General features: G+C 39.8%; 1 protein-coding gene across 3 annotated transcripts in view; it reads right to left on the bottom strand.

Moving 5' to 3' along the window:
• The window catches only part of DERA (deoxyribose-phosphate aldolase), a 51,628-nt gene that overhangs the window by 15,131 nt on the left and 11,093 nt on the right, over positions 1 to 25,404 (bottom strand). For 2 of the 3 annotated variants that reach the window (XM_062570380.1, XM_062570366.1), the window contains 4 exons: positions 22,660 to 22,807; positions 20,837 to 20,932; positions 19,364 to 19,498; positions 11,356 to 11,484 (listed from right to left, as the gene is read on the bottom strand). In XM_062570380.1, the coding sequence (XP_062426364.1) occupies positions 11,356 to 11,484; positions 19,364 to 19,498; positions 20,837 to 20,932; positions 22,660 to 22,777 (478 nt within the window). In that variant the 5' untranslated portion in view covers positions 22,778 to 22,807. The remainder of the gene's footprint in view (positions 1 to 11,355; positions 11,485 to 19,363; positions 19,499 to 20,836; positions 20,933 to 22,659; positions 22,808 to 25,404) is intronic. The other variant, XM_062570375.1, reaches the window with a different exon arrangement.

The following is a 25,404-nucleotide window of genomic DNA, read 5'->3' as shown; positions in this document are numbered from 1 at the left end:
CCCAGTGTGACTTTATAAAGCAGTGTGTAATGTAGTATCACGTGAATTAGCAAGAATTAAAATGATTAAATTCCCAGGAACCAATGCAGTTAAAGAGAAAATTCCCACTGATTTGAAATGGAAACTGGACTCAGCCCTAAAAAGATAAAATTATTTAACAACTTTATTAAAACAGTTCATCATCATAATTAAAATCCAAGTGCCTACAAAAAAGTGGCACAAGAAAGGTAATTATTTATGAGGAGATTTTAAAAAGCCATTTATTGTGAATTTGGGAGAGAAAAAGTCTGAAAGAGCTGGTAGTAAAAAGGGATTGTTTGTTTATTCATAAAACTTACTTTGGTCTAGCATACCACTAAGAATCCCTAACATCTGCTCAATGGCAGCTGTAACTAACATTAGGAACACTCAGCCAATTTATATCTTTCCTTTTTATTAAAAAGTAAACAGGTCTTTTTAAATTATTCACCAGTAAATTAACATAAAACTAGTTCTGTAGCAACTCACATTTTGTGGAAAGGCGTTTGCAAGCTTTGTATCACCATGATGATCTAAATCCTTTCTACGTTTCACTGACTACTTTACTCTTTATGTGTTGTCCCACCTAATTTAGCAAATGAAAATGCAGAAAATCTACATGCCATATCAGAGTCATGGCCATGAATAATACAAAATGCATCACTGATGCCTCCAATGCCATATTAGTTACCTCCTTCCAACCTGAACTGTTTCTATTCTTAACTTCCCTTTGCCTGCCACCATTTAAATATTCCCCTCAAATAATCTCAGCTTTGGTCTTCCATGTACCAGATACTAGACAACAATTTCAACTGTGGAACTCTCCTCTGAATTATTTTTAATTAGTGACATGGAGCAATGATACTAATTAATAATTCTTTGTTCTCATCTATAGCATTTCCATATGGAGATTGCAAAGTGCTCTGCATGTTCCACTACAGCATTAGTGTTCTTAAATGGTGTGAAAGGCACAGGAACCCCTTCAATCCTACAAAGCTTCTCTTTATTCCTTAGTTACATATTTTTACTAAATTTCTTGAGCACTTCAGCAGAAAAACGTATTCCTTTTTTCCTAAGTTTCTGTCATGCATTCACTTTTGTTTCCTAATATAAGCAAGTTTCTGCAAATGAACTTACCAAAAAGAAGTTCAAAAGCACTAAGAAACTCTACTTATTTTATTTTAGGGCTTTTTGGTTTTACTTTCGAGAAACAGAGCATTCCTACAAATGCTCTGTTTCTACAGAAGAACATTTCTACAGTTCACTCTGCAGATGAATAGTTTAAACCTACATGAGCTGTAATTCTAACGCGGATGCTGGAAATGGCATAGTTACAGTAACACAGAGTCCATTCAGGAGGAGTCTGCCCTGAAGCTACAACAAAGCTGCAACCGGTAACCAAGCATATTACTCTGAAGCTAAATTTGGTTACATGCAGAGAGGCTGCAAACACGATACTTGACTGCAATTTGACCATATGCAGCCAGCTATCAGCTGCACATATACGGCATCTTGCTATCAGAGCTCCACACGACAATACTCCTCCTCCTCTTACTGGGAACTGAAGGTCAGGAGGAACGCGGTCCTCCCTGGCATGATGCCCCACCAGGCTGCATTCTCGTCCAAGAGCCTGGATTTGATTTCAAAGCTCCATTTTTTGTGTAAAGCTCTGTGTTTCCTTTGAGCTCTCTACACGTCCATTTTCCAGGACCAGTGGGAAAGAGGCTTTTGAAGATACAAGATTCACCATTTTGTGTTGCATAATTTAAACCTAGATGTGCTGCACAGAATACAGAACGTTGTCATTGGTTTCCGTTTTGGTCCATTGGAGACCAATTAACAAATCTCAATAAACGACAAAGCTTTACCTCTGTGATGTTTGGGATAGGCTGATAAATCGGACATGGGATTGATGGTGTAATTGCAAAGATGACAAAATGGAGACTTTTTCTTACAAAAAGGTCCTGACATCATCAAGGAGGATGTTTTTCTACATCTTAGATTTACTGAGAACTCAACTTGAGAAATCTGTTGCAGCTGTACACTGCAGGGAAAGCCTCTTTATAGCACAAGTGCTAGAGGGGGAGAAACATCAAAGGGGCAGATGACAATCAGATGTCAGATCCCTGTTGACTTGCCAGGAAGACTGCGGACTTTGCTGTCATCCTTGTGTTTGAAAACTCTCCTCAAAAGCAAGACTATTACAGGCAACCCTGGGAAAGGTATTGTGGGTTGGTAGCTATACAGTAGGCAGAGTGAGAAATTAGAACTTGACTGATGCTGAAATTAAAAATAATCATTTCAGAAATGGAATTATATATATATATAGAAACCAGAAGTGTTTCCAAAATTCCAAAACATAGCTTAAAGGAAGGGAATGCTTTGCTTTCTTTTCAACATCTTCGCAGCCTAGCTTGCACTTTGGCAACACAGAACTACAGGAACTGAGAAAGCCTGAGAGATAGGCTCTAACTCAGGCACCTACCAAGGCCCCTTTGCAACCCACCCAATGTACTCCAAACAACCACAGGGGCAAGCCAGAAAAAGCCATGGAGGCCTCTTCTGGAGCATTACTAAAATGAACACATTCCTGAAGAATATTTCTATCTCCTATGGCCACATCCTGACAGAAGTATTTTCCTTTGAGAATTGTTTAACTAACTCTATTAAGGTGACCTTTTAAATTCCAGTTAAAAACTGGTATTTTTGAGGAAAGGAAAATGCTAAACATGAATTTAAATGTTTGCATCTGAGTAGCCCTGTTTAGCTTAGTGAGACTACACACACACACGTAAAGCGGATCCTGGGAATGTGTTTGCCGTATCACGCAACCCAGCAGTTAGCTTGGGTATTCAGCCCATATTTCTGCACTTGATGAGGTAACACTTCGAGATAAAGTGTCAGCATGATTAGGATGTGATCCATTAAAAATTAGTGGGAATCACTATACTGTTCTTGGTATGTTTTAAGACCAAGCTTCTTGGATAAGGAGATTATTCAAAACCTAGCTTCTTGTTTCATCTGACTGTAATTTTTGCCCCACTTTTATGTCTTGGCTTGGAATTCCTTTATGCATGTGTCCATCTCTTGTTATGTTTATTTTTCACAGCACTTATTCTGTTCCTTATGAGTAAATAGGTTTATTCGAATGAGTGTCCACAGTGTTTCAAAACTGCCCATTGATGTTCAAGATCACACGTTCCTAATGTATTTTTCCATTCATCAATTTTCACTTTAGAAGTCTAATTCTATGTTCTGCTATCTTGGGCATATATCTTCAAAATAATTTCAGATCAGATAAACATGATCACTAGGCCTTGCCACCTTAAAAAGCAACGAAAAAAATCCCAGGAGCTACAACTCTAAAATCACGCTTAGTTTATTTCCATATCTATATCAAGTTAAGGGACTGTATTTTCAGCTACTGCTCCTACTTGCAATCTCTTAAAAGATACTTTAATATTTCATGAGTCAATTTTGTATAATTGATAAATACAGTAAATTAAATATTTATTTCTATTTTTCACTTGTTTAGTAGAATTTAACACCTGCTGCTAACATAATAAAAAAAACCTGAAATATCAGAGAAATAAATAGTACCCTGCACATCTATTTATTTTACATAATATTTCCATGTTTTAAAATTATATTCTCTCAAACCATTACCTTCAATGCAGGAGCTTCACAGATGCTAAGTTTCTTGCTACGAAGCCATGTTATTTCGATGGCATGTTTGACTAGAACTACTCACTGTGCAACGATTTCTGAGTCTGAGGCGATATGAAACTTCAAAAGTTTTAACTCAAATTCCAACAAATTATTTAACATAGAAACAAGGCTTCATTCATGGGGAAAATTAACGCAACAGGGGTGCCTTCTCAGTTCTCTGCATCAGTTGCCATAAATTGAAAATATACCATTTAGATATTCCTTAATTAACATGCTTTGCAAAGATCTTGAAAATCAGCAAAAGGAAAACGCTACGCAGGCATTTAGGAGAGTTTGTTAATAGATGGCTAATACCTCCCAACAGTATACTATCCTGTCAGTACGGGGCTAATCACTGTAACCTCCTCACTTACAACTGGTTTCGAAGGCTGACGTGTAAAGAACGGCCACTTTCTTACAGATCAAGTAGCAGAAATCTGTGCAGCTCAGGGTTTAAACCCTTATGATAAGCCACAACCGTATGGAGCACAGAGTACTTGTCAACTCCTTGAATGCCAGTGTAGAGGAAAGCGTAACATGTTGTATGATCCTTACTTACCCTGTTGTATATCTCATTGGGGCTGGCTGTGCTAGTAAGTCAAACTCAGCAGCTCCCACCAGCAAACTTCCAGGCTTTCTCTTGATCAGTTTACTGATTTTAATTGTGACTGAGTGTATCCCATCCTTGCGCACAAGCAAGGAAAAGGCCTTCTGATCGGTGGAATATATTTCCGCTTACACCTTAATTTACCAGACCTCATAAAAGTCCTATGAAACGTGCAATGCCAATTTTATACGTGAAAAATAGGGAAGGTAACTGAGGGGTGAAAGGTGATAGCAAGTCAGGAGCTGCTCTGCCATCTCAGACAATCCCACCCATCTCCTTTTCTGACCTGCCTTGGTAATCTCCTGTTACTGCAGAGCTGCTTGGAAACAGCACTGTTTCTGTTTGTAAGCCAGGGCAAGGGGAGAGGGTGTCAAGAAATGTTTTGGACGAAGCAAAATCAAATAAACAGGTAAAGAACAGACAGATTTTACATCCATAAAATGGTTTTTTTTTTACATCTATATTTCTTCTGTGACTTGAGTAGAGGCTCTACATTCCTGTTTTCTAATTATGGTAGATCACCACTAATAGAATAGACTTTCCACAAAATTATCAAACTTAATGAGTCACCAAGCATCCCGGTATGACAAACACGAACTACCCCCAATAACCCTCTCCCCTCAGATATGACCATATAGGCTAGCTAGCACACAGCTTAGTAAGCACATAAATAAATGCATAACAAAACCTGGCATCGCATGCATGTCTGGGTTTCTAGCTTAACAAAGCACAAGCAAATGAGGTTTTACTGTATACCCTCTAACTCTCTTTCTCCCCTCACAGATTCTCTGCATTTTTCAACATTTCTGTTTCTCTTCTGTATTACTTCAGTCCTCTGCTTACCCATACAGGCTTCTGTTGCTCTTTTGACTTTACCGAGAAGACTTTTCATTAGACCCTGCCCTAGTGTTTCTTAACCACTTTCCATTCCTTCGCTTCTGATTCCCTGTACATACATTATTGAATTCCAGACAGATTGTTAAGTCTCGTTTTGCATTCCTTCAAGGTCTGCTTTATTCAAGCCCAATATTTTTTTGTGTTACTGCTCTTCGTATGGACCTTCATCAGTAATTCAGACCTGAGGATGGTGTGATTGGATCATTAGAACTTTTCAACTCCAACCTTATCTATCATGCCTACATTATTTCTAGTGATTAGCTGCAGTATCACTGTTAAGCTTGTAGGCAATTACATCATTTACAGGAGCAGCCTTGTACTGCCTTACTGAACATGCAGCTATCTGCATTTTTATATTACTGGGTTCTTTTTTTTTCCTCACTCCGTACAAGAATAAATGAAGTCACTCGTTCCTGTACAGACCCATTATACTTAAAGACTTTCCATTTTGCCAAGAATATTTTTTGACCTAATTCTTAATCCAAAAGCATTTTTATTCCATAATATCATTCAAAATTTTGAGACAGAACATGTCGTTCTGACCTGCCTCGTATCTTGCTTTTCCACAGTATACATCTTCAGCTTGTGTTTTGTGTTCATTCCTTGCACTGAACTTTCCACGATCTTAATTCAAGCTCTGCACATGCAGAACAAGTGCAGACTATGCAGAATGCAAGACATCTGCTGCAGCAGAGAGAAAAGTTATCAACTACTAATATAATTCCATAGAATTACTGTCCTGATGAGCCTCTTATATATAGCTGCTACACTGTAACCACTTCTACGTGTCCAAGAAAGCAACCACAGCTATATTCCTAAAACTACATACAATGCTACATCTGCCTGATGCAAAGTGCTGAAGTAGTAAAAATTCTGCAAGTTCAAATGCATCTAAATTTTTTTAAGGAATGGGCAGATCTTAGGACAAATGAGGTATTGTCTGTCTACCAAGAGGCAGAAGAAAGCTGACATAAACATATCATGTGCTCTGAGCGAACTGATAGAAATTCAGAAATGTGCTGATGCCCACATTAGATCTAAACTGTACTACCAGATGATCACAGCCTAGGAAAATCTGAGATTAATCTTCACCATCTGCTAGCACTGTTCCCGCCCTGTGCTTTGCTCTGTGCAGACAGGTAGCAAGAGGCAAGAGTACACTGCATCTTAACATCCACCTTTTCCCATCAGCGAGCACAGCTCAGCCAAGGTGGCAGAGCATGCCGCCTGCATCGGTCCTTGGACTCAACGTCGTTTCCTCCTGCATTGGAAGGAGAGAGGAGATGGCCACCAGGCTGGGCCTGAGAAGGCCTTAGCTACCTGCCAGAGAGCAAGCCCTCTTCCTGTGCGTTCAGAAGAATAAGGATTTGCTGGTTGGTGCCCAGCCCTGTGCTGATAAGTCTAAAATCACCTCCAGACCAGCGATAACATCACCTGTCATCCTGGAAAGCAGTCAAAGCCACTTCACAGCCCTTCAACTGTAAAATGGATTCAGCAATTTTAATTTGCTGTGCTTGGGGAACATGACAACAGCACCTCGCCCCTAATTTCTGACTGTCCATTTACAGGGTAGAGGGTACGCACCCTTTACAGATACACTCAAAACTCAATACAGCTAGTTGTATTTCACAGGTGTAAAACAAGACACAAATTGGAATCACTGTTTTTACAGCTGTTACCAAGCCTCTTCCCTGCTTTGATTTCCTTTTCATTTGGAAGAGCTCTGGACTCCAACAACTGACCTGTTAGTGTCAAATTACAGCTGAAATTACAGACAGTCAGGAACCCAAAACTTCTGATTCCAGTTTGACTTGTCTGTTATGATCTTTGCCTTGTACTTCACAGGGGTATTGTGAGATCTATTCTGCTAATGTCCGTATACATTTTGAATATGTAAAGTGCTATCTAAGTGCCAAGAATTATTATTTATTCAGTAGTTTTGTTTCCTACATTAGTAACATCTACACAAAGCACACCCTAGCTTTTCAGTCAAATTTTGCTAGTTTGGCCTCCTCTCGTCTTTAAATTTTTCATAAAACGGTTTCTTGGTAGAACTGCTGCTTTGGATCACAGCAGTCCACATCCAACAGCAGATACTGTATTCCTAACACTTGGGCAGATGCTAGCAGGTTTACAGTCATACCATGTAACTCTGTTCAAAACACATCTTTGCAACACGGTGCTCAAAACAATAACAGCTTAACAGCTACAGGTACCTTATTTGCAAAAAAAAAAAAAAAAAGAAGAAGAAGAGAGGAGAGGAGAGGAGAGGAGAGGAGAGGAGAGAAAAAAACGAGCTTGTTTTATAAACGAAAGACAAGAGTTCATAAATAGAATGACCAGGAGCTCCAAACCACCTTCTGCTTTCAAAGGCAAAGACTGAATACTACAGTCCACAGCCAACCTCTCTCTGGATCCAGGACAAGGCCAACCTACTTGTGACTTCAGGTTTTGGAAAAGCTTTCTGTGCAAATGGTATGCGTACGCTAACTGGAACCATTCTCATAAGTCATGATGAAGCCTTGACGGGCTGATAGTGAGCTTTCCCGAGAGCTGTGAGATAAAGCTTTCCTTCCTCATTTGTCTAGATTATTTCTGTTCACTTTAGAATGAACAGTATCAAAGAATTAAAAGAATAAAAAAAAGCCTGCTTGCACATTTTATGTGTTTTGATTTTATCCTTCTAGCCTATCGGCACTAGAGACCTCATCGCCTCAGCCATCTTTTGCTGCTTTTCACTTATTTTTTTTTTTTTTTTTTTTGCTATAGACAGGCAATTGTGCTCCTTCAGACTGTCTCTTGCAAGAGGTTAAAAAGACATAGGTTTGAGTCTGTCCTGCAGAAACCAACCTGACTCACACAAGCACCATCAGATGTGGAAAACCACTCACTAGTTTGCTCTTCTCAGCGTCTGGAAGCTGCCTGGGAAAGTCAAAGATGCAGGCAGTTTCCCTCAAAAAGCTCATCTACTCACCTCCCCCCCACCTCGAAGGCTTCAAGAAGCTCAAGAAACGGCGGTGGACAATTTAAATAGACAACGACTAAGAACTCCCAACTCCTCAGGCACGCTTTCTCGCAGTCAGCTTTCCGAAGGCAACGTGCTGCTTCGGCACTGATGCAGAGCCACCAACCGTTACTTCCTCCTTATGCTGCCAGAACTGCTCCTGCTAGCTGACTCACTGCCCCTTGACGGCTGTCAGTCTCTTCTCATGCAGGGCAACAGCAAGAAAAACGTGTTCTTAAATATTCTGCAGTATGTTTAGCGTGGCAGTCAAGTCTATGCAGCTGCGGTTAAAAGAGTTGAAGAGAAGGGGGTGCCTGTCCCCACTGGGATGCCTACCTGCCTCCACACCACGCTAGAGGAGGAGGAAAGAGCAGGCATGGTACTTTGGAGCTATCATTTCAGAGACGGGAGGAACCAAGAGCCACTGCTTCAAACAGAAGCAAATTATTATCTCACTTCCCCGTGAAGCAACACTTTTTCCTCCGTTCTTGCAGGTGCAAGCATTAAAGTCTTGCGCGCAGGCATGTTGTACAAAGGCAGGGGTCCACAGCAGCGTTCCTACAACCGGCCTGCTCCTCCTCCAGCGCGCTGTTGAGATCTGCAGGTCTCCCTGGGCTCACGCTTACTTGCTGTTGCCTCCTCCACGGCCGCTGCCGAGCCCTGTGGTTCACAATACAGCCGCTCGCCCAGACAAGCCGCCCGCGCAGCCTGTTTTGACTGCGGAGAAGCGCGGGGGCACGCCACCTCACCTTCAGCACGGCTCGCTGCCGTCTTTGAAAATCCCAGCCAATGCGGAGATGCCCATTTTTTGACCTTTCACCGTACCCTTTCACGCCAGCGATCGGCGGCTGGTGTCCCTTCCCGCAGCTGGATCCCCACTTGCGAACTGACTAAGTGTGGCATGCTGGCGTTCCCAGTAGATACCAGTAATTCCTTAGACCAGCACAAGGAAGACTGCACACAATTTTTGCAAAGTTACTTGGCAGAGGAGACACCTGGATTCTGCTGTGCCTTCAGCTAGGATTTTCTGATCCCTGTATCATAGGCTTATATCGTGCATTGGAAAATAAAATCAGTTTAAGGAGTGCACACCATTTCCTCAGCTACACTGATACAACTGCATGCAAGATAAGGCTGTAAACCAGATTGCTGAGGTGATGAACATAATCAACCAACTAAAGAAAACCCCAGCAAACCAGTTACCCCTCTTCTGGAGTGATTTTCAACTTCATTACTTTGAAAACTCAGTTTACATCATAGTATAACAAGCATTTGTAAGAGCACAACTGAAGGAGCAGCAAATCTTGATGCAAGGACAGGAGTAAGTGGCCAGAGGCAGCAAAATTTCTAAAGTCAATGCCAAATTACTTCCTCTCCAAAATGCTTCAAATATGCAGCTGAAACAAACTTCCACTCAAATTCAGGGTTCTCAGCAGTGCTGAGAACTCAGAGCCTGCCATTATTGCCCCTCAGGGCATGTAGGTAAGGCAGCAATAAATTCTGTTTTTCACACCTACCTGCAAAGAAAAAGCAAGAGATTGAATACGGAAATTACTGCACATACTCATATGGATGAGTATCTTATAAAATGAATAACTATGCAATGAAAATCATTAACAATAGAGCCATCTGCTGTATTTCAGTAAAACTACACCAGTAAAATATCTGAAAATGTTATAATGCACTACAACTTGAACTTTTCACTATTCTGTAATACAGACTGTGATCATAATGATTAGCATATCAGCTTAAAAGACAAGATACCTTTTTAACACCTCTTTTAATTAAAAGCAGTATTTCCTGGCATAATAATGATCCTTTGTATCTAATGATACTAACTGACTTAGTAGCTGAGCATGTAAAAAACATGAAATGCCTCCCATTCCATTTGAAGTAGATAAGCAAAGTGTTGTATAGGGAGATAATGGGATCAGGAGCAAGCTGAATATTTATTTAAAGACCAACAACGGAGACCTAGGTGTTTTTTTCTTACTTTAAAGTAAAAGCATTTCCAAGTCAGAGGACACTACAATGGGAGGGGGGGAAGAACACAAGAAAAGATGGAACTTTAGAAGTCAGACCAACCCAGTGGCTCTCAGCACATAATTATATTTCCCTCTTAATATATTTGAAGTCTCCTCTTTTAGGCACTGTGGATGAAGCAGATGTATAGAGGAAGGTTCAAAGAACAGAACCTTTTTCAGCTGATTCCTAGTCCTGCATCTTAGAGATGGTATTAAACTGCAACCCTAAAATCTTGGTTATTCTAGGGCAACTTGTACCAGGTGTTGGTCCCAAGCTGCAGAGAGAATATATTGCTATATATCCAACCTCAAGTGGGTGTTTCACATTCAGGGTCTGCAATGGCTACAGCTATGCAAAGAAGCAATATTTACAAACAAACTACAGGCAGCCCCCAAAAGTCCTACCCTGCTCATGGAAATGTGTTTTTTAGTTAAAAGATTCAGAATAAAAGACAGACTCCTGAAGATGAAGTTAGAAGTAACTTTCAGAAAGAGGAAAGATTGAAGCACTTTTTGATGCCCCCATTGACGGCTGGTACTGAATATCACTGCTTTGGAGTGCGCCAGTTAGGCCCAGTTATAACTCAGCCCATTTTAGCACCTACTCAATGGGTGGTGCTCTTCCTCTTGCTGCCTTTCCAGTCAAGTTGCTTTCCCAAATCACATCTCACCCGTGTGGTTCGAGATCACAAAACACGAACAAGAGCTGTCAGGACGAATCTTCTCCCTGTATTTAAAACAGGCTTGCGAGCCATCCACTAAATCACATCTGTACACTTTCCAGAACTGCCTGGATAATACATGCATCTGCCCCAAATGTATGCGTCCTTAATTAAATGTACCAAGGATCTCATGTTTGACAACAAATATTATTTGTTCCTGTGATTTTTGTAATTTAGTAGTTTTAAGGGTTACTTAACATTTTGTGTAGTTCTTCTAGCTTACACAAAACAAGTGACACTTTAGTACTACGCCTGCAACTTCAGCAATTGCTGCATAACAGTTTTTACCTACTAAATATAAAACTAAACTTTGGTGACTCTAATTTTTAAGTTTCCAGAATTTCTTAGCTTAAAAAATATCAAACATATATTTACCTGCCATCATAGCTATCATACTGGCTTTGTAGACATTAGCAAGTGACCCTAGTTCACCCGTTGATAAGATTGTTTTCATATGAGCATCGCCACAGGCCTCACGACACTGACGGATCTCCTCATACAGATCTGTGGATAAAAGCATTTGAAAATGATCAAAGTTGGCTGAGAAACATTTTCAAGTATGGCTATAATTTCCACTTCTGGATTAATTTCCAATGTTATAATTAGTCATAACACTCAAGAACTTAAGTTTCCCAAGTTCAATAAATTGCATGACTGGAGGTAATTAACAATGCCACACAGTTTCAGACTTAACTTAATAGCTATTAATGTCATTTCTCTCAAAACTAAGAATGTGCACAGTATGCCGAACACTCATGAATATGTCAGGAGTAAAAATACTATGGTATTTAAGTTTTTGCAGTATATTCTCAATATTGATTCTGAAGCAGCTTTTCCTGCAATAAATACATCAGCAAACTGAATCGGTACTCTGAGACAGTTATGTTTTCCTGTAAACATCATGTCACCAATCTCTCTGTCCCGTTCAACCATATTTGCCAAAGGTTAAGTCTAAAAAGCAACAAAGGTTGGATCCATTGAGTGCCACTGGAGCTGCCCTGGCGTAACTCACCTGGCTTCCAGCTGCCACTGAGGAGGCACCTCCGCCTCAGGTCCCCTGCCAAACCTCCTAGAACCACAGGGCTCTCATGGGAAGTCTGAACTAGATGCCTGTGCTTACACACCTGAATCACATGGTTTTTCACTTTCCTGAAAATAAGAATTTCCTGAAAATATGCAGCCTGATCGACATGGGCTACTGCTATCCCCACAGAGAGGAGACTGAAACCTGAGACCGAAGCTTACCCACCAGAGGCTCCTCCCCAGGGTTTTGCATTTATAAACCAGCTCAAGGTGTGGCAGAGCTCGTGGGGTTACCTAGGATGTGGATCAGCACGTAGTGACCTGAAACAGCTCAAAGAAGCAAACACTACAGCACGGAGGATGCAGGACCATTCAGTGGAGAGCCAGAGGGAAAACGGCAGCAAGAAGTTAGGTCAGCTCACCTCAGCTTGCAGTGGGGCTACAGCTCCGAAACCCGAACTCAGGCCCTAGGTCTGCCAGACTTTTGGGTTGCTTTTCTCACTCTGTCGCATTATAGTCTAAACTTGTCCTTAGCTGACATACACATTTCTCAATAAAGTTGTTGGGAATCACAGGCATCCAAAGGCAAAACTGGATCCTCACTTTTGATCCACATGTTCAGCAAGAAAACTCGCTGTAATTTAGGAAGGAGATTTTTTATGACTCAAATCTTATATGCAAGCACTGCTGTTCACACTGGCACAGACAGTGGGACTGACTTACTTAAAGTACTCTTGTAGACTGGAAATAAAGCAGGCAATTATCTATGTATCCTAATGCAACCTGTAAAATGAAAAGCCAAATCTGTCCCTGAGTTATTACTTCCTCCTTACAGAGAGCACCACTCACTTCGAGGGGGCTCTAGCAGTCTTTCTTCCAGCTTCTAACTTTCGTTAGTTCTCACCTCCAAACAGTAAGCTTGTCTCCGAGGCTAATCATCACACATCCACCTAGCTACTGCTTCTTAAAAAGCACTGCTCAACCTCTTGGCACCAGGCTAAGCCACAGAGAAGCAAGAACAGTTACACCAGGCCAATGTTTGACTGCTTTTTGAGAGTTTACTCAGATCAAACCATCACAAGTTTCTGCTTTTGAGTCTATGAAGCATCATGGCAAAAGGTGCTCTAACTTTCCAGCAGTTTTGTATTTTCACAGATTCATTTCAGTAGGAACTAGAATAAATTTGGATCTAACTGTTAGGATTTCTTTAAAAATGCTAGAACCTGTGGGCCTGGTCAGGTAATGAAACATGAGGAGCACAGGGAAACCTTCCCATTCTCTTCAGCAAAATTCATTGGTTTTCCAATCAAAAGCTAGAAATTAACATATTTGTCAGAACATGGTCACTTAGAGATGACTAAAACTCATCCAGTGTTAATGGTATGGAGAAAAGTAGCAGATCTTACAGTGTACAGTCACCATTTCTGCAGTGCAAAGAAAAAAATAAAATAAACAGAATCCTTTATAAGAGGGTCCTTTTCATAAATTGTACTCACTCTTTAAATACTTAATTGAAAAGTTAATTTACAGAAGGCTAAAATACAGCTTTTAACATGCTTTTCTTGCCAGAAATGTGAGTCTAATTTATTCAGAAGTATAACTGGCTTTCTTTTCCTTTCAGTCCTCAAATGAGACTAGGAAACATCCAGGAGGACTGGTTGGGCCGCTGTATGGCTGGACCTCCCCTCCACCCACGGTTCCGTTGAATCCTATTGATGCCATTGGCGCATCAAGCAGCTGGGGCTGGGATCACGGCTGTGGTCCTCTGAGACATACTATGCCCATTAGTAGACAATGGGCTAATGCACTTAGCAAGTCCCTTTATAGACTCTGGTCTTCACCTTGTTTCTCACTGTGTACCAAAGGTGTGAATTAATCAGTACTAGCATGCAGTCTAACATGTTTTATTGATCAATTGCTGATACTCCAGAAACCTTCTACATCAAATCAAGACTCAAAAAAGAAATACAGAGAAGTGTGCCATTTTCTTGTGCATTTGATAACATTGTTCATGTTAAATCCAAATGCAGTCTCTTTTTTGTGGAGTGATGTTTTCCTGAAGCCTTTGGAAAGCCAGAGAAAGCAGCTTTCATGTTCTTCTGGTTTCGGTAACAAGAAAAAAAGACTCGAGTTTTCTCTACCTTTAAGATACACTGCCAAAGTCGTCAAAACAAAATCAACAGAATGTGCATTTAGGTCCCCATGAAAGGAAATTATATCTTCATTACTGTTGTTCACTGACATTGCAGCTACAGCATCCTCCCTACCATTGGAAGGTGCTCTTTTACGCAATTAGAGCCAAGATCATTTGAACAGTCTCATTATCTGACAGCATGCCTCAACCCACAGGCAAGAAAAACTGAGGATCTCCAACCATCTGTGTCTATCAGGTTATCCCAAGTGATGGCATAGTGGGTATACTTTAATGGGGAATGCATATAGGTAATAAATACTGTTCCCTTTTCAGAGAACAATTATCACAGACAGTATCTGGCATCCATAGGACATCCTCAGCCCTGCAGTAAAAGTGCAAATAGAAATGCAACTACCTGTGGGACAGAGAAAATTAAACAGAGAACCCCAGCCTGAAAAATATCAAATAGGGGCTGCTTTGATAAAAAATAAATGTAAAAATTCCTACTCCTTTAAGAAATAAGAGGTTTCAGTACTCACTCAGATTTAAGTCAAATGACAAACCTATATATCTTGAAACTTCTGCTGAAATGTCTGAAATACAGCTGGCATGCACTCAGTGTTTTAAAGAGTCTTGAGCTGCTTCTGAGACAGGCTGTGCTTGCCAAAAAGTCAGTCATTTAATTACTCAGCTCTGTCAAGCCCATCAGCAGCAGGAGTCTCAGCAGGATAAGATCTCCGTCCTAGCAAGGCCAGCTGAAGTAGAGTTGGAGGACATGGTTCCTGAAATGACTGTGACTTACACAGCACCCCAATAGTTGATACAGTAAATAGAGCTTCTCCATTAGCAGCTGTGGCAGAAAGCTTTTGAGCGAGCCCTCTATCACAAAAAAAAAAAAAAAAAAAAAAAAAAAAAAAAAAAAAAGTAGGCATATTTTCAGCTGTGAGTTAAGCCCATCATGAAGAGGTTGCAAGCAAGTCTCAGTTTTGACTGCTAAAGACAAGGGGAAAAAAAACCTTAAAGCAAACTGCCAATACTGCTGTAGCACCGAAAGATGTTGAAGCATTCTGAAAGCAGAGCACTATCCATATCAGAACTCATCTAAGTCTTAAGCCCATATGTTATTTAGGGATAGGTGCTCACTGATGTAGCCTGTAGTATCTCCACTGATTCAGTTGTTAAAATGGGACGGACATAAAAACTTTTCTACTTTGCACCCTCTTACGTTATCTTGTTACTTTCATGAACTACAAATCTGCTTTCACTGGATGCATTTCTAGAAGCCAGAAAAAAAAAAAAAAGGATTTAACATTACCAAACAGAAAGATCAACACGCCTTCACTGCTGTTGTTTTAGTTCCACTTTTTTAAAGATACGTGTCAGAAGGCTGGGGTTTTTATTTTTTCTAAATGTCCAACAATCTAGTACAAGCATTCCAATGATTTTTAGCCATTATTAACTACCCTGGAGAAAACGTGCCTTATACGTTTCTCAAGCAAACATCCCCATCACTATTCCCTTACAGTAATTAGCCCTTATAGTCTGTTGTGATACACCTGTTCCTAAAATTCACACAATAAATGGAGAAAATCTATGTCTTCTACAGAAGACATAAAAATACTATGGAAAAAAAAATCACAGCTTAAATATTTTGTGAATCAGCTCGTCTCCAAAAATGTGGTGATAATACACTTAAAATACTTAAGCTGAGCTTTTTTGTCTTTTTTGTCTCTCTCTTTTTTTTTTTTTTTTTTTTGCTGTTTTTATCTAGCCAGTCGTATTGACCGATGTTAACGGCAGAGGGACTGAGGAGGAAAGACGTTTCAATTTTTGTTAGACCCAAAGATCAAGGTAATCACGACGGGAAAGTGGCGAAACCCCTTCTGCCTGGCACATCAACAGCAGGTTTGTTAGCAAAACGACAAGCACGAGGCTATCGGCGCATCAGCGCCAGGCGGCTCCGCCAGCCCTGCTCGCCGTCGCCCAGCGCGGCGCCCGGCCGCAGGGATTCACACGAAACCGAAAACAGCGTTTGGCCTCAGGAACGCGTGCCGCTGCCGTAAGGCAGGAATAGCGCACCTGGACTTTGGGGTCCTGAGACAGGCTGCAGGTCTGGAAAATGGTAAACCCAGTTACAACATTTTTGAACAATGTGCGGGGTCTTGAAAGGCGGCTTTCAAAATGAGGATATACCTAATGTATTTCATGGCTGTAACCATGTTAAAACTTCTTACAGTGTATTTGTTTTTTTCCTTTTTTTTAAGGGGAAACAGCAGTGGACATGGCTCAAATGAAAGGTTATGGAGAATTCAGAAGCAGCTGATGCTACGGTATGCAGAGCTGCTTGCTGAAAGCAGTGTAACTAGTAGCAACATTATAGCATCTCAACCAACTTTACTGTAACTTCAACATATTTATTGATAACAGTAAAACAAATCCAGTGTTCTTTCAATAATTTGCTGGTCAACTCCCTAACTCTTTACATATAGCCTCCAGAATTCTATTTCTATAGACACTATTTAAATTCTGCTCTTCAATCTTAATTCATACTTTGTAAATCTATAAAAGGTAATGCTTGAGAAAACTACTGAAAGTATTATTGCTCTAAAAGATAATAGGTTTTAAAAGGTAAATATATGTAAGTTCATAAACTTAAATCTTATTTAAGGTTATTTTCCAACCTCAATTAGCTCTGCAATAAATTTGCTTTCATGTTCAGCACTACTAAAAAGCTCTTAGCAACTATCTCATAAAGAACAGACCTAGAAAATATATTGTGAATGTCATAAAGATTCCAACAATATTTAAGAATGGGTTTAAAATAACTTGACATAATTGGATATACACTAAAATAATCATACAGCAAACTTTTGAAACAAATTAGAAAACTCGCAAGAAATGCAATGCTTCTCAAACATAGTGACCCCAATTATTGCACAGTCTAGGAAAAAAGCTAAAAAAAATATGAACAATAAAATAAAACACTCTACTACAAACACGGTTTGTCAATAATACCTGCAGTTTTGAAGAATGACAGCATGAGAAAATAATGATAAAAACCTACTAGTATTTTAAGTATTATCAGAGGTTCTGTCAGAACTGCAAGGCAGCTATAGTTTATGAAGTACCTTGAACGCAGACACAGTTACCGCCCTAGACATCTTTTTCAATTTTATATAATATATGGATCCCGTTAAGAGAGTTCTTCATCTCTTCTTCTATCTCTCTCAAACACTTTATACACTGCAGTGTATCACATATAAGTACTAGGCACACCTAGTATGCTACAGGTTCACACAGGTAGCATACATCCATTGCAAAGTAAACAGGGAGTCACAACGCTGAATTTTCAACAACAACAAAAAAACAGCAGATATCCTACTGAAGTAATTTTTGGCATCATTATCAGATGGCAAGTAGCTTTTGTTCCTAAGGTTGTTTTTTTTTTTTCTATGATAATATAAATATATGCCATCCACACAGATTCACATTCATAAACAAACTTTGAGAAAACATTTGGAAATAACTTCAAACCTGCCCTCAGTGAAAGAAATGTAAGCTAAACATTGCCAAAAAAGGATGTCTTTCAAGCTTGTCATGACTTCAGCTTGTGGAGAAAAGAATATGTGTACCAAATCAAAAGTCAACTATAATTTACTTATTTTGTAAATTGACAGCTTTATACTACATCCATCATTACTATGTCTGCGCACTCCTCCCCCATAATTTATGGTCACAGAAAACAATTAGTTTCCCATACATAAAAACTTAGCAGCATATGTCCAAGTCATTTTAATTCCAGTTTCATTTCAATCACTGAGGTCAAGTTTCTCTCTGGATCTATCTATGAATTTTTTCTCTGACTCGCCTTGTTGTAATCCTGGGCAACATAATATAGAGACTATTTGCAACTGGCTGCATGCAGTAACTTCCTGACCTCTGTGCTATCTAACTTGCACTTAAGGGCTATGAGCTCTGAAGCATGGTAACTATAATTATGTCCAAAGACAGTGACAAATTTTTTCAGACACACGTTCGAGTTGCTGTTCAAGCTGGTACAGAGTTTGCATCACCATTCTGTCCTACTTAAAACCCCTCAGTCAGCCAGTCTCCATCATCCAGCATTTTCTGAGGCTATATCCAAACTTAATCACACAGAAGAAGCAACTGCTGGGTCAATGCCCATCATCAAGAAGGCACTTGATGTAAATCTGTACAGATGACATCTGTAAAGCTGCATATATTTAAGGGCCAGGGGACGGAGATTGTAGGTGCTATGAAAGAGGTTAAGATATAAGAGCAAGTGAAGCCAGGATCACAGTCCTGAAGGCACAAATGCAGGAAGTTTGTTTTTTTTTTTTTTTTTTTTTTTTTTGTTGTTGCTGCTGCTGTTGGTTTTTTTGTTCAGTTCTAATTGCTAATGGAAGGAAGCCCAAGATCAGAAAATATGATCTGTTACCATGATGATTAAATTTCCTTAACCAAACTCAGATACCAGGTGTCCTTCATGAAATGTTCCAATCAACCAGTACTGCATTATACAACTAAACGGAAAATTTATTCCAAGACAAGGATGTGTTTACCTTTACATGGAGATTAGTTATAGAAGCACTGTCAGCACTTAAGGCAAACCAGTCACAGTACATTAAGAGAGGCAATTAGAGCAAAAACCATCTTCAGCATTATTGTTCTTACTAATTAGCAGTAGTCCAGAGACACAAGAACATCAATAATAATATGAGCAGTGAATTTGTACCCTCAACTTGCAGGGAAAAGAAAACAACTAAAATACATATTTTTGTTGAGAACTGAAACATGTATATTTAACAAGATATCATCCTCATTAGCAGCCCCTTGGGGGTTTTAACAAAACTGCTCAAATAATTAGACCACAGGCATTCACTTTTCTTCCATTTCAGTTATAATTTTTTAATACTGTACACAAAATCGTCAGAGGAGTAGAAGTAATGGCCACAGTTTTTCAGAACAAAGTCACTCTGAATGCCCTACCTGATGCAACTCATAACAGCATCCCTTTTCAAAAAAAATCTGTTTTTCATAAATTAATTAAACAGCTTTTATTTAATGCAATGTCCCAGATTAACGATCGTTCTTTGGGGAGGGCCAAGTTCTTCAAGGACTGAAAGGGGGAGTGGGGGAAGAGACATAGACGGAGCTTGCATGAGCACACACACAGGTTTGGGTCCCTTGCCTTAGGGTACACACCTTCCCAACGGCCGGTCAGCACCAGAGCCCTGTTAATGACAATATCAATCTCTCTGGCACCATATCCCACAGCCAGTTTTATTTCATCCAGTCTGGTTTGTAGAGGCATCTGCCCGGAGGGAAAACCAGCAGCCACTAGGAAGAATAGAGGTGGGGAGCAGAGAAAAGTTGTTTCATAGACAGACCATAAAATTGCATATGCCTCTAATACATCAAGAAGTTTGTAATTTATTCTTTTTTTAATCCCTATCATAGATTCAAAAATCTAAAGGCAATCTTGTCTTCAATGTCCAAAAGCATTAGCTTTTCCCTCAAGAACCGGTACTTTGTCCAGTATTTTATATGATGCTGACTGTAGCTTGCAAAGTGGTCTCTTTTACATGCCTTAAATTTTCACAAAACAGCCTAAGTAAGGAAGCACTGTATCTATTGCCTCTGGTAGAACTGAACAAGCAAGGATTGAACTCACATATGGAGTAAAATACACTTTTTTAATTCTCCCTAATTCTTTTAAGTAGTATTTCAAGCTAAATCCCAGTAATATTTTTAACAGCTAAATCACAATATAGTAAAAACTGTTTGCATTGAGGTCTTCTTAAAATAACCTTTATAATGTTTCAGTACAAAATCCAAAAGTAACTTTGGAAGTGGAAGAAATGCCTTTGCTGGAAATTCTCTTTCTTTCTGAGGGACAGATGTATTTAGTATCTTTTTTCCCCACAAAAGAATGAAATAAACACACACATACACACACACACAAAAAAAAAAAAAAAAAAAAAAAAAAAAAAAAAAACAGAGAAGACATGGATATCACCATGAATCACCTGATCTAACTTCAAAGTTAGCCCCTGCTTTGAGCAGGAGGTTGGAGCAGATGACATCCAGAGCTCCCTCGTAACCTGTATAATTTTATGCTTCTATTTCTTGCTTATTGTAGATTCAGGACTTGTCTCTCCTGTGTGGTGAATGGAGACTATTAGAAGCGAGAGTAACAAGTCTGGATCCTGTAGATGCTCAGCACACAGCAACCCTTGCTCTGCACACAATGTCATTGAATTCAGCTTGTAGGATTATACTGAAAAGCCAAACAACTGATGAGGGGAAAAGTTGTATCAGAACTCTTTAAAGCTCGTATTTCAGTTTTGTTATTATTAACAGCTCCTTGTTGTCTAATGATACTTTGTCCAGCACACTATCTCAATCTCTTCAATTCAGGTGAGGGAGATACTGGTATACATCTTAAAGACCTCTATGAAGAGCTTCCAGCTAAACAGACTTGCATAAGCTTGAAGTCGAAACAAAACAAAAGATTATAGCAAAAACAAATCCTCCCCTCCATTCCCTTCTTTCTTCCTGCTACCTTTCCATCTTATGCTCCAAAACAAGTCCCAATTTCCACATTTTACTACATAGTTTATAGCATCAAAAGATTTAATTGGGTATAAGCCTTTTATTTGAAAATAAAACTCTTACCTGAAGCTACTGGTATGTTACATCCAGCAGCCTTTAGAGCATTAACAGCATCAGCGACTCTAGCAGGATATACACAGATGGCTGCAACAGTAATACCTGCAAGAGCCAGAGTTCACTTTTATATAAAAATATACATACATATATGCATGCATACATACACACATATATATACATATATATATATATATATATTTCCCTGTCTTAAGCACTATCTATATTGTGAGCACCCATGCAGTGCTTGCACCTCCCACCTTTGTATTCTCACAAGGACCTTCAACTCCTCTACCCGGGATACCTGCTCAAGCAGTTCAGGTGACTCTCCGTACTGTTACCTCCCTCGTGCTCTCTCCCCTGACCCTGGGAACAAGTGTGCATTAGCAGGAGTTAAAACAGCAAGATTTTTAATCGACAAATTCACTGCTTAATGGTAACACACACAGTTAAGGTGTGTTTTATTAGTGATTTACCATGAGAGAAACTGTGCTGCCAAACTCTGTCCGTACTTGCTGGCCAGCCTGAACCCAGCAGTAACTGAGCTCTCCTTATGCTAGCACAGTTCTACTGCATTTCTAGTTAAAAAGCTCAAAGTCTCAGATAATTGGCCTCATATTTAATACTTAAACTATCTTTAGTGTCCACAAATTCAAGCTTAAAAGGATTAATCTTTGTTATTTTATATGTATGGCTAGAAATCAGATTCCCCTTTGGTTTTTACACCATATGACTTCAACCAGTGGACCAATGCCTGTGTAAAACTAAACTATTTCAACAGCAAAAGCATACCCCAAATGCCATCGAGGTCCTTTTTGCTAGATCCGCATAAGGCTAATATGCCAAGACAAGATGATATTCACTGACACATCAGTGGTTTAGTACACCTGGAAAAATTCAAAAGGACTGCTCAGATAGGAAGAGGGTTTAACTGATCACGCAGGAGTATAACTGTTTTCCTGACAGTCCGAATTTGCTGTGAAGTTGCATCTGGTTCAGTCCTGGGTGCAACGTTTAGCCTTCAGATAGAGCCAATTCAAGCAAGATATTTAGTAATGTCAATGAAAGTTATACTACTAATTTTTAAGGGCTGTACTCTGCCCACTCAGTCCTGTTAACTCTGCTAAGAGCACTGCTTGTGTGTGCACCACCTATGCACACATTTATATATACATTCACTATAGGATCAATTCCTTAAAGTAGCCTGGGCTGCAAAGATATCTCCCACCTTAATTACTGAAATAAGCAGATGACATAATGTTTTCTGAAGGAAAAATATCAAATGCTTAGACAAGTGGAATGCATCTTTTCCAAGAGGCAAAGTGGCAGGCTCTGTAGTTACATGGAGAAACAGCAGCTAACCATGAAATCTAAAGTAGTCACATGAACATCCCTCCCTCCTTCTCCAATTTAGTAAGGACATCAGCAGATTAACAGAATACTCGAACAATTAGTTTCACCCTAGCGCACTGTTATTAAAATATATACACTGAGGTTACACACTTATGGCTTCTATATCAAATTTGCTCATCATGCATCATAAATTAGAGTGTCTCCCTGAGTCCATGCTTCATTTTGGTTCCCCAAAAGAACGATTTTTTTTCTCTATATATTCTTATATCACCTCAAAGGAATAGGTATTTTGCAGTTAGATCTTTGAATAAGACCACACAGGACCTAGTTTGTTCCCTCAGAATTATTAGTTGTGCAGCACTGCCTACTGTAATTGCTTCCATGGCAGAAAGAGGTCATTTTTACACCTGAAGATTGCAAAATACTGAGGAAATGTGGGCATTTTCTCTACACAATAACAGAAACTAAAACCAACATACCTTTATCATGCATGTCCATGGCTTTCAGTAGATCCTCTCTGATGGGATGCTTAGCTTTGTAACACATTCTGTGAACATTTGAAGGAGTATCATCACCTGAAAGAGTGGTAAGGTCCATGCAGGTGACAGCTTTGAGCAGCCAAGCAGCCTACATAGAGAGTGAAGATAGGAAAACAGTATTTTAGCTTATTTTTCCAAAACCAAAGTGACTTAAAAGTTCTAGGAACCAGAAGCTTGGACGTCACTGAGAATCAACTGCACTTTTTAGAAAAAAAACGATCTCTAAGTCAGGATATGTATGGGATATAACATGGAAGATATGCAAAGAATGGTTTATGGGAATGGCAGAAATTTGTTCATGTCTGAAGCAATATCTAACGGTGGAGAAAGGATTTGGAGTCAAAAGTCTATTGTCTCATAACTAAAGGATCAATTCCAATTTTTGGCACATGATTTTTGGTGCAAAAGATAGATACCAAGCAGGACTCTGCTTAAGGACCAGATAGACGTTTTCAGCTGGATAAAGAACAACTCATTTCACATTTACTTCTCCTACAAAACAAAGATAAAGCCCCATCTATATGAGCAACACCATTATTATAATATGCTCCCTTCTGTACAGTGTGTCGCTTTCAAAGCTCGTATGCCTGTGAACATGCTTCCAAAGGAACATTGCTTTGTGACTGCGAATAACCAGATGAAAGTGCACATCAGCAATTTGCACACTTGCATCTGTTTGGAGCTTTGTCCTCCCATGAGAGCAAAACTTGGGAGTCAGCAGGAGGTAAGAACGCAGGCTTCATAAAACTTGGGGTCAAGTCTCCAGTGGTTTCAACCTTCTTTTGTGTGAAACTGGTATAAAAACATCTGTAATTATTTGGTGCAAAACCCAAAGATCTGAAATATTTACCAAAGTGTTTCCAGTGAGTTTTCATTTACAGTGACAGTTGACACCAAAGTTGACATCCCTTAGTGGGCATCTGTTCAACAAGGGAAGAACTTGCAGCAGCTAAGGGGTCTGGTCGGCAAAACAGCATCATGTGGCAACGCCTCCCTGGCCGTTCCACTCCGCGACACGACTTGTCAGTACATGCAAATCTTAACAGGTTGCCCAGTCTACAGATCTTTCCCGCTTGGCTGATGGGACTCTTCCTTCCGAGCTTGTTTATATTAGTAAATTAATTACACTGAAATTCGTTTTGGGGTTACTGAACTTCGGTAATGTTAAAAGAATGACTGTTACTGGCCTCTATTAGTCTGATAAACTTGACTGCTTGTTTCTGACTTCTACTTTTACCCTAAAACACTTTAAAAGGTTTTTCACTGTAAATGATTTTCAGTTTCTTCTGCTAGATTTTTTTTTTTTTTTTATCCTTCACTCGAGGGAATTTTTGTCTCATCTCTTAAGACATGAATCATAAAATCATCAAGACAGATGTAGGAAGAGAGTTCCAAGAACTGGTACAAACTTCATTTTTACAAGGTTTTTTAAAATGTATATTTTGAGCTACAGGCTTGAAATGTTGAATCTGTAGTGTTACTTGCAATCAAACATGCAAAGGTTCAAGCTCATCTCTGTGAAATAAACAGCACATGACTATCCTGCCACAACAGTGTTCAAACAAGGCAAAGAGGCTTCTGAAAATAATCTCTTGGTATTCTTCAAAGTACATCCACACTTGCATCGCTCAATACAGGTGTTACCGCACAGGAAAGAGGAGATGTGTTTGTAATGATGAAACATTTGCTCTACAGCCACGCTGAGGGAGTGACAGCGAATCCCTTTCTTCCAAACCATTCCCTCTTTGTAATCGAAGGCTGAGGCTCTCTATTCCTTTTTTCTTTATATAGTCATTTCTGCCAAATTAAAAGGCCTGTTTTTCACACATGCTACACCTGAAATATCTGAAGATAGCCAAGATTTCGGCTACTGGGATTTTTCAGGATTTTCTCATTGACACTATTTTCCAACCTACAGGACTGTTAAACTTGGCATTAAGTGACCAATATGTGTAAGAAAGTGTTGGGAAATGCTGAACCAGTCTCTAACCTTCCTCAGTTTGGGTCCATTTTTTATTTAATCATAACATTCATAGCACAGACTTTCAGATTCATGTAACAGGCGAGAAGTAGGATCTTAAACAGTTATACCAAATTATTCCTGAACTGCAGCCACAGCATTTCTGCTTATTGCAAACGTAGCTTTGGCCACCTCAGAACTACGCTAAGCTCAGAAGACCAACTTCTTTGAACAATTATTTGAAGAATTCAGTATAATTAACCAAATTTTTCTGTGCCCTATTAATGTTGCAGTTAGGATCGAGCCTCCCTCCTCTCTTTCCTCCCACTCCCAGGTTATCAGTCACCGCTGCAAGTAAACCAGCGTGAAGTATCTGTCCCTGCTCACTGTGCACTGGGGAGGAATCACACATTTGCTTGTGGAAGAGCTGCTCGGTGAACGTCGAACCAGCTCTCCTTTAGACACCAATTGCAGCCCGCGGCCGAGGCGCAGCAACTGGGAGCTCCAGCTCCTGTCCCAGGGCAGTTCCCAGCCCTGGTCCTTGCAGTCCTGCTGAAGGTTGCTGAAGCACAGCAGCTACTCCCATGTCCAGCTCTGCCTGTGGTTTCTCAGTTTCCCGTTCCTGCAGCCGAGGCGGCCAAATCCAGCACAGAGCCATGCTTTTCCTGCTTCATTTCCCAGCCTGGAGGATCAGCTTATTAGCTGACCATATGGGTTTGCATTAA

This window comes from Rhea pennata, chromosome 1 (assembly GCF_028389875.1).
Source record: "Rhea pennata isolate bPtePen1 chromosome 1, bPtePen1.pri, whole genome shotgun sequence".
NCBI classification, from domain to species: Eukaryota; Metazoa; Chordata; class Aves; order Rheiformes; family Rheidae; genus Rhea; species Rhea pennata.
Note: the sequence above shows the minus strand (reverse complement) of the source record. Positions and strands in the feature narration are given on the sequence as shown.